Source organism: Aulonocara sp. 'chitande type north' Nkhata Bay, linkage group LG12, assembly GCF_057382095.1.
Source record: "Aulonocara sp. 'chitande type north' Nkhata Bay isolate Kocher_YH1m ecotype deep benthic linkage group LG12, A_spYH_male_GT1.1, whole genome shotgun sequence".
Lineage (NCBI taxonomy): Eukaryota > Metazoa > Chordata > Actinopteri > Cichliformes > Cichlidae > Aulonocara > Aulonocara sp. 'chitande type north' Nkhata Bay.
This window is the reverse complement of record NC_141355.1, coordinates 31,282,783-31,297,572: the sequence shown is the minus strand read 5'-3', so window position 1 is coordinate 31,297,572 and position 14,790 is coordinate 31,282,783. Positions and strand designations below refer to the sequence as shown.

The 14,790-nt window shown below is 37.1% G+C and overlaps 1 protein-coding gene across 1 annotated transcript in view; it reads right to left on the bottom strand.

Moving 5' to 3' along the window:
* Nucleotides 1-981: 981 nt before the first annotated feature.
* The window catches only part of LOC147317771 (transmembrane protein 132C), a 285,996-nt gene continuing 272,187 nt past the window's right edge, over nt 982-14,790 (bottom strand). The window contains exons 11-16 of the mRNA XM_086315084.1: nt 13,669-13,731; nt 13,013-13,141; nt 8,642-8,770; nt 8,133-8,432; nt 7,395-7,669; nt 982-6,157 (exon numbers count right to left, since the gene is read on the bottom strand). Coding sequence (XP_086171210.1) covers nt 5,545-6,157; nt 7,395-7,669; nt 8,133-8,432; nt 8,642-8,770; nt 13,013-13,141; nt 13,669-13,731 — 1,509 coding nt within the window. The 3' untranslated portion in view covers nt 982-5,544. The remainder of the gene's footprint in view (nt 6,158-7,394; nt 7,670-8,132; nt 8,433-8,641; nt 8,771-13,012; nt 13,142-13,668; nt 13,732-14,790) is intronic.

Below are 14,790 nucleotides of genomic sequence, written 5' to 3'. Positions count from 1 at the left end.
TGTCCTAGATGCTTTACCTTCACGGTCTCATCCTTTTGTGCAATAAAAATTAAAAGTTATTATGCTCGATCTGCAACAGCTGAATGCAATGAGAATGGGTTCTTATGAGTTAGTTAGGAATTACTGTGTGGAATTACTGAAATTATTTTCCTCTATCTTTCTTTTCATGAAGCAGATAAGTGTCAGATGATTACATTTTATTAAGTGATGATTGTACATTTACCATTTACCATCTAAATACTAAGAGAAAACTTATATGACTTTATTTTTTTGAGTAATGACCCCAACACTAATGAAAGCAAAGAAGGGAAATACCTCCAACTAAACCAACATTTAACCACACAGCATGCAGTTAATTGCATGAATGTAATGCCTTTGATATGCTGCTTGGCAATGATGGTCACTATCAAAGTGGAGCCAGTGAGAACCCAATAAAAATTGATAAGGCATTGGTACAATAAGCAATACTGATAATGGAATCGGAATTGCTAAATCCTTATCAATCAAAAGCTACCAGACACTGAATCAATTAGAAAAAGAACAGAACTGATTCTGCTTTCATTTATTTCTATCTCTGATCCAAGCAATGTTAATCAGTGAATTTTGTTTTTGTAGCTTTGAGTCATCTATGATGGAGCTGCTCATTCCTAATTAAATAATGGATATTGTTGATCTGATTTGTTGGCTGACTAACCTTTTGCACAAGTACAAATGAGAAGAGTAGGGCTGTAAACCTTGTCTAAAGATTTTCCAAAACAAACGTGCTTTGCGCTTTCTTTTTTGTCTATAAATTGCTTTTTTTGCTGTTTTACATCAGTTTGTACAATCATCCACAAGCAAGAGTTTCAGACAATCTTTCAAGTCCAAGAGCATGAGAATCGATTAGTCTCGATTAGTGTCGTATCACATTTTAGACAATCCCAATAACAGACAGTTTCCCAAATCATGGTTTACGCCTAGCCCCAACTAAGCAGAAAATTTCTGTAAAGTGCAAAAAAACTTGATCTAAATCTCAGTTTAGACCAAATCTGTGTTTTGGAAAATGAGCATTTATTGCTTGAATAAAAAGCTAAATTCCTGTTTTCTTTGCCCCACGAGAGGTTTAAAAACAGGATTTAAAATTTAAAAAAAATTGGTGTGTTTCTCTTTGTGCACGTGCATGCCTTTTACAGTATGAGTAAAATCATGATATTATCATGTTAAAAAACCAAAGGCTTTTATTTTTTTAGTTTAAGTAATTAATTGATTTATTTTGCAGAAATATATAGATAAATGGAAATAAAACAAGGAGCAGTCGGCCAGTTTTTTGGTTATGGGATTTTATTAGCTTCCATTAACCAATTTTAAACAATGACAATAGGCAAAAAGAAAAAAAAATAATAATTAAAAGGAAAAAAAAAGCAACTTTAGGGCTCATGTCTGCTAGTACCTCCTCTACTCTGTAGTATATTAAACTGCTGCCCATGTGTGACTATGTAACAGTGTAATAGATTTTGTAAAATCTAACCTGTTTCGGTGAGGTTGGATTTTTCAGCAGTCAAATGTACCTGCTATAAAAGAATGTTTTTGCTTGCTTGATCTACTGCTATCAGCTGGCGTTATCAAAGAGAAATAGTTTTTTTTAAATGCATATTTTTAGAAGTCATGTGCACTGGTCTGAAAACAACTTTACTGGTATCACAGCCAGTGTAAAAGGTGGAAGTAGTTACTATGATGTAATCCACTGGTTAAGAAGCCTTAAGATTAGTGCTTTTATTGTGCCATCTTAGTTTTAAAGAAATGTGATTTCCTCACTGAATAATGACTTATAATTGATAGATTTTTAGGCAGTGAGCGTGATGACAGAATACCATGGATAATACTCTTCTTTTTTCTTTTCTTTTTTTTTAAATGACCAAGATTTTATAAAATAGGCTTATTTTTTGCATTCAATGCGACCCAAAATGAGCGACTAAGTTCATAAACACATCGGGTCAAGACAGATCAAAACAGGTCAAAACAGAAAGCCATTTTTCCAGTAGACTTATATAAGAAAATAAAGTCTCTGCAAGAAAAGCTATTGTCATCTGTGACAATAGCTTGACTTGTGACAGAGTATACTTTAGGTTTAAGGCACTTCTGCATTGGCTTCATATTCCACAACCCAGAAGCTACAACCATCTTTTATACTGTCTACGACTGATACTATGTTGGAATGTTCTAGCAAGATTTGGAATGGCAAGGGACATCTGCAGAGTTAGACAACTTTTCTGAAAACAAAGCAGTGCTCATTTTCTGTCAGAAAAATAAGGCAACTATTCCTGTGCAGCATGTTGAATATTGACTGTAAAAGACGCCTAATCATCTTAGTAGTATGTGCAACTATGAGAAACAAAACAAAAATTAAATGAATAATCTGTAGAAAAATAATTGCCATATGATATAAGGCATTAATTGACCAATAAAGATGACTTCTAAGAAAAACAAAATTAAAAAGTTATCTTGATTCTGCATTTACAATTCTGCCTAAATCTGTGCAATGTTACCGGTGGCACCAAACATGAGTTAAGTCTACCCTCTAGAAGCTACCAGTTGTGGCAGTTATTTTATTTCATTTCAACTGAATTGAACTGGATTCAGTTTATATAGCAAAATCACAATAACAGCCATCTCAAGGTGCTTTATATGAGGTAAAGACCAGATAATATTAGAGAGGTTATCTCTGATATTTGTAAAGGCAAATAAGTTAAACTATTTCTCTCAGGACAAGCTAGCAGTAGTTTAATAAGCGTGTTGTACATTGTGGTTTTTGCTGACATTGTTATATATATATTTTTTTTTTACAGTGTATTTCTTTCTTTGATATCAAATACAGTGCAAGCTGAAATACCCAATCTGCAGTCTCTCAAAAATAGCCTTGTATTTTTTAAGTTGACATCCATATATTTTTAAAAAATAAAAGTAGGTAAAATGGATTTCCAAAGCTGTAAAGTATGAATACATTCACAGCAATTTAAGAAAGATTTTTCAACTGAGAGCATTGCAACACTTATACCTTAAGCAACTATTGAACTAGGATCCATATGACTGTTCCTTTGGAGCACAGCAGTCTTATAACTACATCGGAGAGCAGAGTAGGATAGATACAGTAATGTGTCCAGAACATACAGTATAGTTGTCATCATCAGTCAGAATATCTATTGCTTTGGTGGAGGCCATACGGCAATTTTTATTCCCCATTTGGCATCAGCTCAGGTCTCTTATCTGTGTCTGTTTACACCGCATTTTCTTTTTGTTCCCAATTCTTTCCATTTCAGACCCAATCATTTGTGTTTTGATGCCAGCGTGTATTTTTCAAATGTTTCTTGTTTAACAAATGATTGAAAATAGAGATGCTTTTAGTAATCAAAATTATGCCCTTGTTTTCAATTGAATGAGCCCACTAAAAAAACATTGTGACAGTTGGTTTAATTTGCTTTCCTAAATGGACCTCTGAGACTCGCCCTTCTCAAACAATTTTGAGTGTAATGGCCTCCATTTTTACATCTCACGGAGGTAAACTGATTTCTACCCTGTACAAAGACAAGAACTCATTCAATACTTGAAGTAAAGACCGGAACATCTTTAGAAAAAAAGAACCCATAAGATCACTTTCACATTGTGGTGGTAGATAGTATTGTGTACCATATTTGCACTGTAAAATGTACAAAATATCACCAAGTTGTTGGCTAGTGGCCTGCAATCTTATTCACAAGCACTTTGAAGCATGTTTATTTATTTACAACATACAGTGTACTCTGAAACAGTAACACATTTATAAATAAATATTGCAATCTTAACATCGTACAGTTCTCCTTTTTTATTGTCGGTTCTTCATGACTCGTCACCTGAGCTTAACGAAGGTGAGGCAACCTTTGCCTGTTCTGAGTCCTTCTTTCCACTTATTCTTTTATGTGCTATCATTCACCAGCAGGCCTATTACTTTCAGTCTTTGTCCTTGCCCTGTCATTCCTTCCTCACCCTCTCAAACATGATTTCAAATAAATAGGTATCTAGAAGGAAAAAAAGGATCATATATTCTTAAATCTTAATAAATCTCTGAAATAAAACGCTACAGTTAATATCTTCCCAAATTAGGGAAAAACATAACAAAGAAAAACATAAAAACCTTCTATTTATCAAAAAGGACAAACAAAAGGAAAAAAAACCCAATATATTCATAATAATGTTCAACAAGCTGGTACGTATCCATATTTGTTCGTCAGGTATCCATTCCATTATCATTATCCATTCACATGTCATTCAGTACATCCTGTTATCTCAATGTTCAACACTGCAGGTACTCCTGTCTGTCTGGTTGCCTATGTGGTACATTTTTTTTAATAATCTTCATTATTAGGTGCTCAGTCAGGCTTTGCAAAGCCCAACCACTTCCTTTTTTTTTAATATGAGACACTTCAGTCAGTCCCCTTACACTCAGTGTTTCACTGTGTGTGTATTTTTCTTTTTTTTTTAACTTCACAAATGTTCTACTGTTGTCCAATCACAGACAAGGAGATGGGCCAGGGGATGACAGGAGTGATTCTGGATAGAGGGAGAAAGCCATCATTGGCTGCAGGGAAAACAGAAAATCAGCCTCAAATATGGCTAATGTCCTTTCCTGTTTGTAATTGTGCAAGAATAAATGCCTCTGTCTTGGATCCAAGGGAGAAACAGTCTTTTGTAAGATACATCATTTTCCAACTCTCAAGACACTCTGTTGTTTCAAGAAAGAGCACATTTGCCTGAATACAGAGCTGAATGGCAATTCCCACTAGTAACTGCAAAATGCCTGAATTTCTAGTTGAGTACTTGGACTATATATATTTATTACATTTCACATGTTACTTATGAGAAATGCCATAAGAAATGGGTCACATGATAAACCAACAACACATATTCGTCAGAGAACTCATTACGTAACCATTCTGCAGACTCGGCAGGTAAATGTTTGTATATCAAAAGTAGATCAATGATTAGTCAACGGCCACAGCAAAGGTTGGCAATAAACCACACGAGTAAAAAAGACTTCTGAAGGCAGGACATGATGTAAGTCCTTCCCATCCTCGTTTAAATGTAAAGTGGCTTACAAATGTCTGTCCAATAACGTACCCTGAATTTACTGTAAGTATCTATACAATGGTTTACTAATTTTCTGAAAGTAAACATTTAAAACAATAGTGACTTTATTATTGATTTTTACACTAATATTTTCACAATAAATAAAACAGAAAAAACTCAAAGTTTTTTATTATTTGCTACCATTAATTTTAGTGTGAGCTAGTGATGCTTTTCATAGCCTAAGGGATGCTAAATGTAAGCGTCCCCAACCCAACACAATGTCTCTTAGATACTCTTCCAGACACATCATCACACTTTATGTTCCCTTCACGCTTCCTATATCCCTCCCATTCTCCCTCCATATATCCACTGCAAAGGCATTATAGGTGAATTGTACTCATTGTCCATTCTCCCCCTACTGTACTAATCCTCTGCCCCGCCATTTCTCAGTTTCTTTCCCATCAGTCACAGATTGTCTTGTAGCCTTTCCATATAGGTTCTGATTTCAGACTGACCTAGGTCCATATCCTGGCACACCCACTTGATATCATCTTCACTCCCATTCGTCACCAGGACTGATGAGTTGGTGTATGGGCCACCACCTGAATTATCATTGGGCAGAACAGTGGCAAAAGATGTGAATTTGACGCGTTTGCGTTTGGCCGCTGCAACAGCAGCTGCAGCTGTGGCTTGGGGGGAATTATTCAGATGCTCCTTTTGACCTGTAGCATCTTTGCCACCAGTAGTGATTGCTGAAAGGCACTGATGCGATTCTGGAACAGATCTAGGCAAGGTTTGTCCATGGGTGACACCCCGATGTCCACCTCTGCCACCGCTCCCACTTATAGTGCCCATTCCCATTACCAAGGTGTTACCAGCCCCATTCAGTAGATACTTGTTCTCCTCGTAGCCCCCTTCATTGCGGTCAATTATGGTGGTGCACTCATCCGGCATGCCACCCTGGCATTGGTCAGGGTGGTCTGCTAAAAGGTCAGCCTCAGTGCCAAGCCACACCCAGTCGTGGGCATGGTTCATGTTGCCTCCTGCCTCTAGAACTGGGACTTGCTTGTGACGGTATCTGCAGAGGAAAATTCGTAATGAAACATCAATGGAGGTAAAAATTTAAACAGATGCAGTTTCATGACTATAATCTATAGGCATTATCAGACAATACAAGGAATGACTGCAAAAATTAATACTCAGATAAAAGTTGAGGATTTTACCCCATCAAAATATCACTAAAAAGTTCAAGAAAATTTGAAGGAGAATTAAGTCCAATTTTAGGTTTTCATGGTACTAGCAAAGCAATAAGTGACGCATCACGGGTCTGTTATCCATCCATCCATTTTCTCAACTGCTTAACCAGTTTTGGGTTGCTGGGAACTATCAACTTACATTTGGTGAGAGTCATTTGTCATTTGATTTGTCTCTTAAAATCCACACAAAATAGCAGCACACAAAGGATATGAGAACATAAAACATGTTTAATGCAAAAACATTTATCTGAGAGGTATGCTGGATTTTTGTGCCAACCACCGCTGCTTTCCACTGATCACTTAATAAGCCACAGAGCAATTAATGTTCTCTGCCATTTTGAAACAAAAAGGAGAGGACAGAATCAGAAAAGAACAGATAACTGATTACTGCATTTGATCAGCTGATTTTAGAGGCTAAAGCGGGAGGAAGGATGACTGGAAGGATGCAATCTTATCACAGGTAAAATAAGCTCATTGAACATTCCTGCTATTGTAAGGGTAATTCATTATTTATTTATTATTTTTATAATTGTTTAGGCTCAGTGATATGTGTTTCTAATAAACTAGCCTGTTGATATGAATACTTCACTCCCAACTGGAGCAGTAGTTACCTCTCTAAAAAGTAAAGACTGAGTGTATCAATGGGATCTTGAAAATCAGACAACAATCTCTACACTTGAAATTGTTTTATTTTCAATTGACTTCTCTCAAAAGGTTTCTCTCACAAAATAATGTGGTTGAGCAAAGGTGCTTATGCCCATCATTAAATATTGTTTGCAATGAATAAGCTTTCTTACAGGTTTTAACTTTGTACAAGACATTGATCTGGCTTAAATTTTAATCCTCCAATAGACAATGGTTACCTAATATGGGCATATTAGGCCCATACCGATTACCTGTCAAAACCAGCTTTTTGGTTCATAGATCCTTTCAGTTTCACATTATATTCCACCCATATATTAACTAACCATAATGGACCTGCCTCAGTATTTAATGTGCATCATGTTTTGTTGCTGAGTAACATGTTTAGGTTTTCAGGGTTTTTTTTGTTTTTTTTACCTGAAAGCAAAGCTGACACAGTTGATGAGGAAAACCAGTATTGCCAGGCAGAATACTCCCAGAAGGGCATACATCCCAATCTCCAGGTCTGACAGGCCTCTAGTGGGCTGGGTTAGCTCACTGTTTCCAGTCCCCGGTACCTCCACTGGTGCTGGGTAGCTACTGTAGTCGCCTGGTTGGTTGGGGCCACTGCCACGACTACTGCTGCTGCCACCACCAGCACCTTTGCCACCTGAAGCACGATGGGTTACTGTACTCTTGGTTGTTGAGCTAACCTGAAAATGGAAACGAAAACACAGATATAGTAAATGGTTAAAATATGTGGATTTTGTATATTCATTTGGATTCACGTAAATACAGCATTATTACACAAGACTGACTCCCTCTCCCCATTCTCCTGCTGGCCTGCTCGCACACTACGCAGCGACATATTGTCCTCTCTGCATCACAGTTATGTTATTTACTATATTTAACACAGCAATTTTCACAGAGGCAGGAAACATTGGGAGCTCTGTGCTAAGCATGGATAATGATCAGACTATATGTGTGACATACTGGAATGCCCTGGACCAAGAAGGTGCACAACCACTCACAGTGATTACACTACTTAAACAAACTAAACTTTGATGATTAAATGTGTTTATCCAATGTGAGTAAACTCTAAAACTACAGTTTAAGGAAAATACTCTTAAAAATATCCTTTCCTCACTGTTTTATTATTGTTTTTTTTTTCCATACCTTCCTCATGGCTCCTTCCTCTCGGTCCACTGCTGCACTGTTGGATTTCCACTCTCCTCCATCTTTTGTCCGTTGTTCACTGGTGCTGTTATCCAACCCTCCACCATCATCTTGCCCCCCTCTTCCCATCACTCCTCTTTCGTCATTTTTTGCTCCAAACTTAACTATAACATTTCCAACTCCAGATGCCAGCACACTCTTCCTTTTTGACTTCTGGCAAGTTTCAGAGATGACCATCTCTACTCGAAACAATGCCCCCTGCCCATCACCTTCTGCTACTACAATGGGCCAGTGCTGTTCCTAAATGACAACGAGAATGTGGAAGTTAATACCTTACAGTTTAAAACGCGTTTAGGCAGCTTTTGTTATGACTTTGCAAACTATAAATAAACCTTAACTGAACTGAATTGAATTGAATTTGGGCTTTCTGCTCTAAAAAGCATGATCTACAAATGTATAAAACTGTCACTTGTTTGCACTGCTGACAATATAAAGGAAGATGCCAGTACCTGATTGGTAACAGAAATGACATTCTCATCAAGTGAGACAGCTGAAAGTAGGAAGTCTTTTGGATCATATATATCCAATGGTGTCACTGAACCATCACTGTACTGGATCCATGCACTGATCCCAGCTTCCTGAAAAAGAGAAAAAAACCCTGCACAATTACAACTGAAGCTTTTAAATAGTTCATCCAGAAGATCAAAGAGAATATCTATCACTGATACTTTTTCTTTGCACAAGATAGAAAGAATGTTGTCATCTGATATTTCAAGCAAAGATAACTGACATCAACAAAGAGTCCTTGCTTTTTATTGGCTGTTCCCTCTTTCTTCTTTTGTGCCTTGCTTTATTTTACTTCCTCGCCTGTCTCTGTGATTTCTGATCTGTTTCCTATCATGTTTCCTATGTTTGTCTTTTTTTTGGTCTTGTTAACACCTGATCTTGCTTTTGTTCATCACAGTACATTCCTATCATGGGCCATGGCATACAGTTTTATACTTGCTGGACTCTTGTAAGTTTCAAGTTGGCTCCTTGGTAAAGTTCACATTTTATGCACTCAACGTGCCATTCTAAAAGTGTCTGCATTTTAGTTTTCTATTTAACGAAGTGAGTAGTGAAAGAGGTCATCTATGTCCACTGTGATTGACCATCTTTGAACAGAAGAGGTGGCTTACGACACCAACTGTCTGCCACCTACAGTGAAGTTTTGAGATCCCTTACTTCTCTAAAGTAGTTCACTTTAACATCATTGAAATTGTTAAATGCTATTGTATAAGCTTGGGAACTACTTGATGGAACACCTTTCTTCGACTCTGAGATTGGCCCACAGTCACTCACCTTTTAGAAAATACTCAAAGTCCACATTCACAGACTCAAAAGACTGTGGCATGCTCCTGTTAAATCCTTAGGGCAGTGTAAAATCATCAAGTGCATGAGATGTCGCTGACATTTAACCTTTTAGGAACCCCTTTCATACATTTCTGCAGGTTTTGCCCAGTGTAGTTATCCAGATCTAATACCACAGTAATTTCAAACATGTTATCAGGAGAAGCACAAAAAATTGGAAAGCTAATATTAGATATTACAAAGTCTCAAAGACCCAACTGTGTAACTTTTTAATCTTATTTACTGGTATATGGCATTTTCATAATGTTGTCGTAGTCTTGGGTCATTTGTCCCAGCCTTTTAGAATTAATGGTGTTTTGTGATTTCTTTGTGTATAATATTTTGGTTTTATATTTTTCAGTATCTTTTGGGCTCCTATGTTTAGTTTTCATGTTGTCTTGTCATGATGTCTCATCACCCTTTCCTGTGTGTCATTCCATGTTTCCCCAGCCTGTCATGTCTCTCTCTCTTGTGCTCTCTCATCCCCTCTCTCTCGTGTTCCCTCACTCCTTCTCTCATCTGCCTCTTCCTGCCATACATCCTTCCAAGCTTAAGCCCTCTGTCTCCCTTTGTTCAGTGTGAGGCTGCTTGTTCGTCTTCTCCCGTGTTCCTGGGCCCTAGTTTTTCCATTATCCCTGTGCTTTGCTTCTAGTTCAGTTTTTCCAGTTTATTTTAGCTATTGGTTTTGGTTTCTCTTATTTTGTACTTTCGTGTTCCACATTCAATAAACAGCGTGTTTTTCGTTCAACCTTGTCCCTTCCTCGAGTGTCTGTATTTGGGTCCGCTAAAAAGAAACACATGGTCTGCCGCCGCAGACCCATGACAAATGTATTTTGTCCAAATGCTGACCACACGTAATTTTCCGTTTGTTCATTTCTTACACAATTTTTTAACTAGATTTTCAAAGTAGCTTAAGAAAATTAAAAAAAATGTAAAAATTAATTTTAAAAAATTGCTAAAATCTAATTGCTAAAACTAGATGTTAGCAATTGTACATTTCCACCTTCATAATTGTTAGTCTGCAATGCTATGCTTCCCAAACACATTTCATTATTCAGTATTGACAACTAAAACCTATACACCTGTTTTGTGGACAGAAACACTTTTTTTCTCTGATTTGTCTTTTTCCTGTTCAATTACAACAGGAAAAAAATCCATCCAAAGAAAAATACTTTCTGAATTTCACACTAAATGTACAAGAAAAGCAAAGATTTTTCTTCTTTCTTAAAATAATATCAGATAAGATAAACCTTTATAAACCATTTCTTTAAATGGTCCTGCTTCACAGATTTACATTGACAAACAGCTTTGTTCTTCTTATTAATAAAAATAAAAAGACTAATGCACTGATATAACCTAGTAAGTAAGATTTAGTACCTTTTTTAAATAAACTGCAGGATCAAACCTGTATTTTGATTGAGGTGAGCTGCTTAGCCCTTGGGTGGTATTTATGTTGTGGCAATTTTAAAACAAACAAACAAAAATAAGTATGAAGACAGCCTAACATATTCTATATAACTTCATAAGGTATAAAATAAACTTTGGCAATGTCATTAAAAAATCAAGAATAATAAGTAAATGGTACCTGTTAACTGTGTTAACGGGTATGTGTGATGATATAACGGATCAAAGTGGAGACGGAGACGAGTTAAAAAAAGATTTTTAAATGTTATAACAATTTTAGTTTCACTGTGTTTGTAAACATAGGTGACAAATTCATTTTGCGATTTATTTTTTTTATTTATTTATTTATTTTTGCCTGTCCAGTTTGGATCTTTAGCCATCAGAATTGTTGTCTGAAGGCCAAGAAAGATGCCAAGTGGATTTACTTTACCAAGTGGATCATCATGGCCTTGCCATATTGGTCCATTTGATTGACCTTTATTATAATTATGTATTTATTTTATTTTCGTTTTTTAAAGACGGGACAGACATGACTGGGGGATAGGACAGGGAGATGAATGAAAGAAAGAGAGGGAGAGAAAGAAAAATAGAGGGGAGAAGAGATGGTGAGAAAGGGGGGAAGAAAAAAAAGAAAGAAAAACAAACAAAACACCTGGATCACCTGTATGGAGATAAAAAAAACCAGAAGAGAAAACAAACAACAAAGAGCAACATAATAAAAACAACACCATCACAATAAACTAGCTAACAATAGATAACAGTAGATACTTTTTTAATTTCACCTGTTGAGAATGAAAAAAGAAAACAAGCCGAAGAAAACGAGAGCACTAGAATAAACAACATCACGATGATCTATGGGAATATAACAGTAAATACTAAATATTAAACATTATTGTGCAGCACCTAAGATCGACAGTGTGCTTTGAGGTAGGAGCCAAAAAGGGTGTAGTTTGTGTGTGTGAGCACCCGTGTGTACACCTGTGAGCATGGACGCGCTTGTTTTTAAAAGGTTCCTTCATGTAATGATCTGCTAGAGGGTGTGGGGAGCCACAGCCCCGTCCACCAGGGCATGAAGCAGGTATGGAGGAGATCAAAACTCCAGACATCCAGAGGCCCTCAGAACACAAGAGACCAAGGAAGACCAACAGAGGGGCAGCCGCGCCACTGTCCCAGAAAAGCTGAGGAGAGTCCCAGATGAGGGGTCACTCAGCAGCCGCGGAGCAGAAGCCAGGGGGGGTGGCAGTGACGCGCCCGTGAGCTCCGCCGGCAGCCAGCTGTGCCAGAGTGACCGAGCCCCAGGCCAAGAGGCCAAGGGCACCCCACCCCCGAAGTGGCCTGAGCGAGCCCCAGGCTCCAGGCCCCGATAAGCAGCCACCAAGGAGTGAGCCAGTGTGTACCTGGACGCCCATCCTCCACCCGCTCATATGTAGTGTTGATGCATGTGTGTTCTAAGGTGCATTTAAAACCCAGGAGGGCATCATTGTTGCGATTTAATTTCTTTTACTGGATTGTATTTAGGGCCTGAAGTTTCATTTAAAAAAAGAAATGGCTGTTGTAATCGGTTGCTGCTGTAATTGCTATAGTCTTGAAGTTACACTTCCCTAATTTGAAACTGATTATGGGAGAGATAGCATCTAGATAATGTTCGCAGTGCAGAATTACTATTTAAGAGCCATGATTACAACCTTTAGGGAATTACTGTGAAGAGAGGAACAGGCAATGATGGTGGCCATCATTTCACTTGTGTAATAAAAACCTAAAGGCAGAGAGTTGTCTGCATGTGAATCACATGGCTACATGCCCAAACTAGATAAAGTGAGAGGATGTGATGGCTTGCAGAAATGTTTTAATGTGTGAGTAAAATCACAGATATTCATAAGAACAAAAATCTTTTTATATAATTCATCCATCCATGTTCAGTGTGTCTGCCTCTGGCTCTATGAAAGCTGGGGTATGCTCACCCCTCATGCAACCTTGAACTGGGTACTCATCTAGCTGCATCTTCTTATTGGAGCCGAGAAGTAAATCTGAATAACAGGATCATAAAATTTTAGCAGATGTAGACTTGACGTAAAGTGATCTCCTACCTGTTTAGGTGTATGTAGCAGGTCAGCAGCTGTGGTTGTTAACTGTATGGCTTGAGAATTTACAGGACTTGGACTCAAACTAAGGGACAAAGATGCAACCAGCTGGACTCCCAGGTCAGAAATGGTGACCTTCAGGTAAAAAAAAAAAAAAAGCAGTATTAAAAAAGTTCAAGTTGTAGTTTTTGTCCCCTTTTAAAGGTTTGTTATTCTGATGATGATCCTAAAATGTAAAGTCAGTCACTTTAAAACGGGGTAGATTCAGCACATTTGGAACTCTTTAGATCAGTAATGGAAGACTGATACATTAATATAGCATAATTACAAAATAAAAGCGATTCTTCAAGCGTACAACTTTTGTATCAGACATTATTTAGACATTAAACATGCTATAAGTAAGAGTACAGTTCACACTTTAAGTAAATCACAACACTCTTTGTATGCCATGCCATGGTCTGATGCTGCATTATTTAATAAATATGCATAATTTGAGTTCATTGTGTACAGGTGCAGCCCTAATAAACACGTGTTTACTTACTCTGTGAGGAACTTTGGTTGTTGTTTGCTTTCAGATGTAATTAATCTTAATATTGGCCTCTGGTAGAACCTTTAATCTGCTAAATTGGACTCAAGAATATATATAATAAAGCAATATTTACCTTGTCATCTAATACAGTTACAGTCTTCTCTGCCAGTATCGAGTCAGACAAGGGGGACAGAACCTGCAACAAAAGACAATACAAAAACATATTTAAGTTCAAGTTTAAATCACCTATCCTGGCAAGCTAGATGTTAAAAAGCAACGAAATATGAGTTTTGGTCTCATAGTTTTGAAAAGTATATAAATAACAGGAACAAGGTTATGTTGTGGCTTATAGGAAAATCATTCTACAAGAAATGATGTTATTTATTTTGTCAAAAGTGGTCAATGGCAAAAGTGCCCAAAAATGAACAAATGTTGCTGTTTCAATGTAAAACAGTGGTTTACTCAGACACATAGACTCAGACACATAGTGTTCACTACATGTACACAGACTACTATTTCTGGACACACATCTGTTTTCACATATAAAAAACACATTCACGTCATTTTGGACATTCTCTCTTATTTGCTTTGTGAGGAAATTTCTTGTGTGGACTGAGCCATTGCCTCTTCTAAACCAAATGACTTTAAGAATCTTATTTTTTTTTGAAAGGAAGTGTATTTAATTTCTTTTAACTGTTAAGTAAATAGAAAGTCCAAGGATGTTCTTGAAAGACATCCAACAGATGCCAAATATTTTTTCAACCAAGTCTAAATGTCAAGAAAATGTGTTGAGATTACAGCTGTTTAAATGTTTGCTGATAAGTCCTGCTACTCAGCTGTCATCTTGTTAATGCCTTTATTCAGCAGCAATTTTGAAGCATTAACTAAATGCAAAACTGAATTTAATGTCTTTGGTTACCAGGAAAGGTATTTCTAAAAACTCAAATCCAACCCCCCCCCCCCCCCCCCAATATTTTTTAACTTTAAAAAGTTTGCTGAATAAATGAGGTTTAAGAAAAGCTTCTTTTCACCCCCCAAGGAAATCATACTTTTTCTATTTTTTTGTGATTTGCTGTGAAAGTAATTGGACATCAGTAAGTACAGTTTTTATAGAACAAACAGTAAAAAACATTGTACAACAGAAATGCATAAAATAGCTTTTTTGCTGTCTGAGTGAATATTTCCTTAAGGTGAAATTTTAACATTGTCAGTGCAAGAGCAGTGAGAGCCACCATTGTGCCACATAAACTTGGAG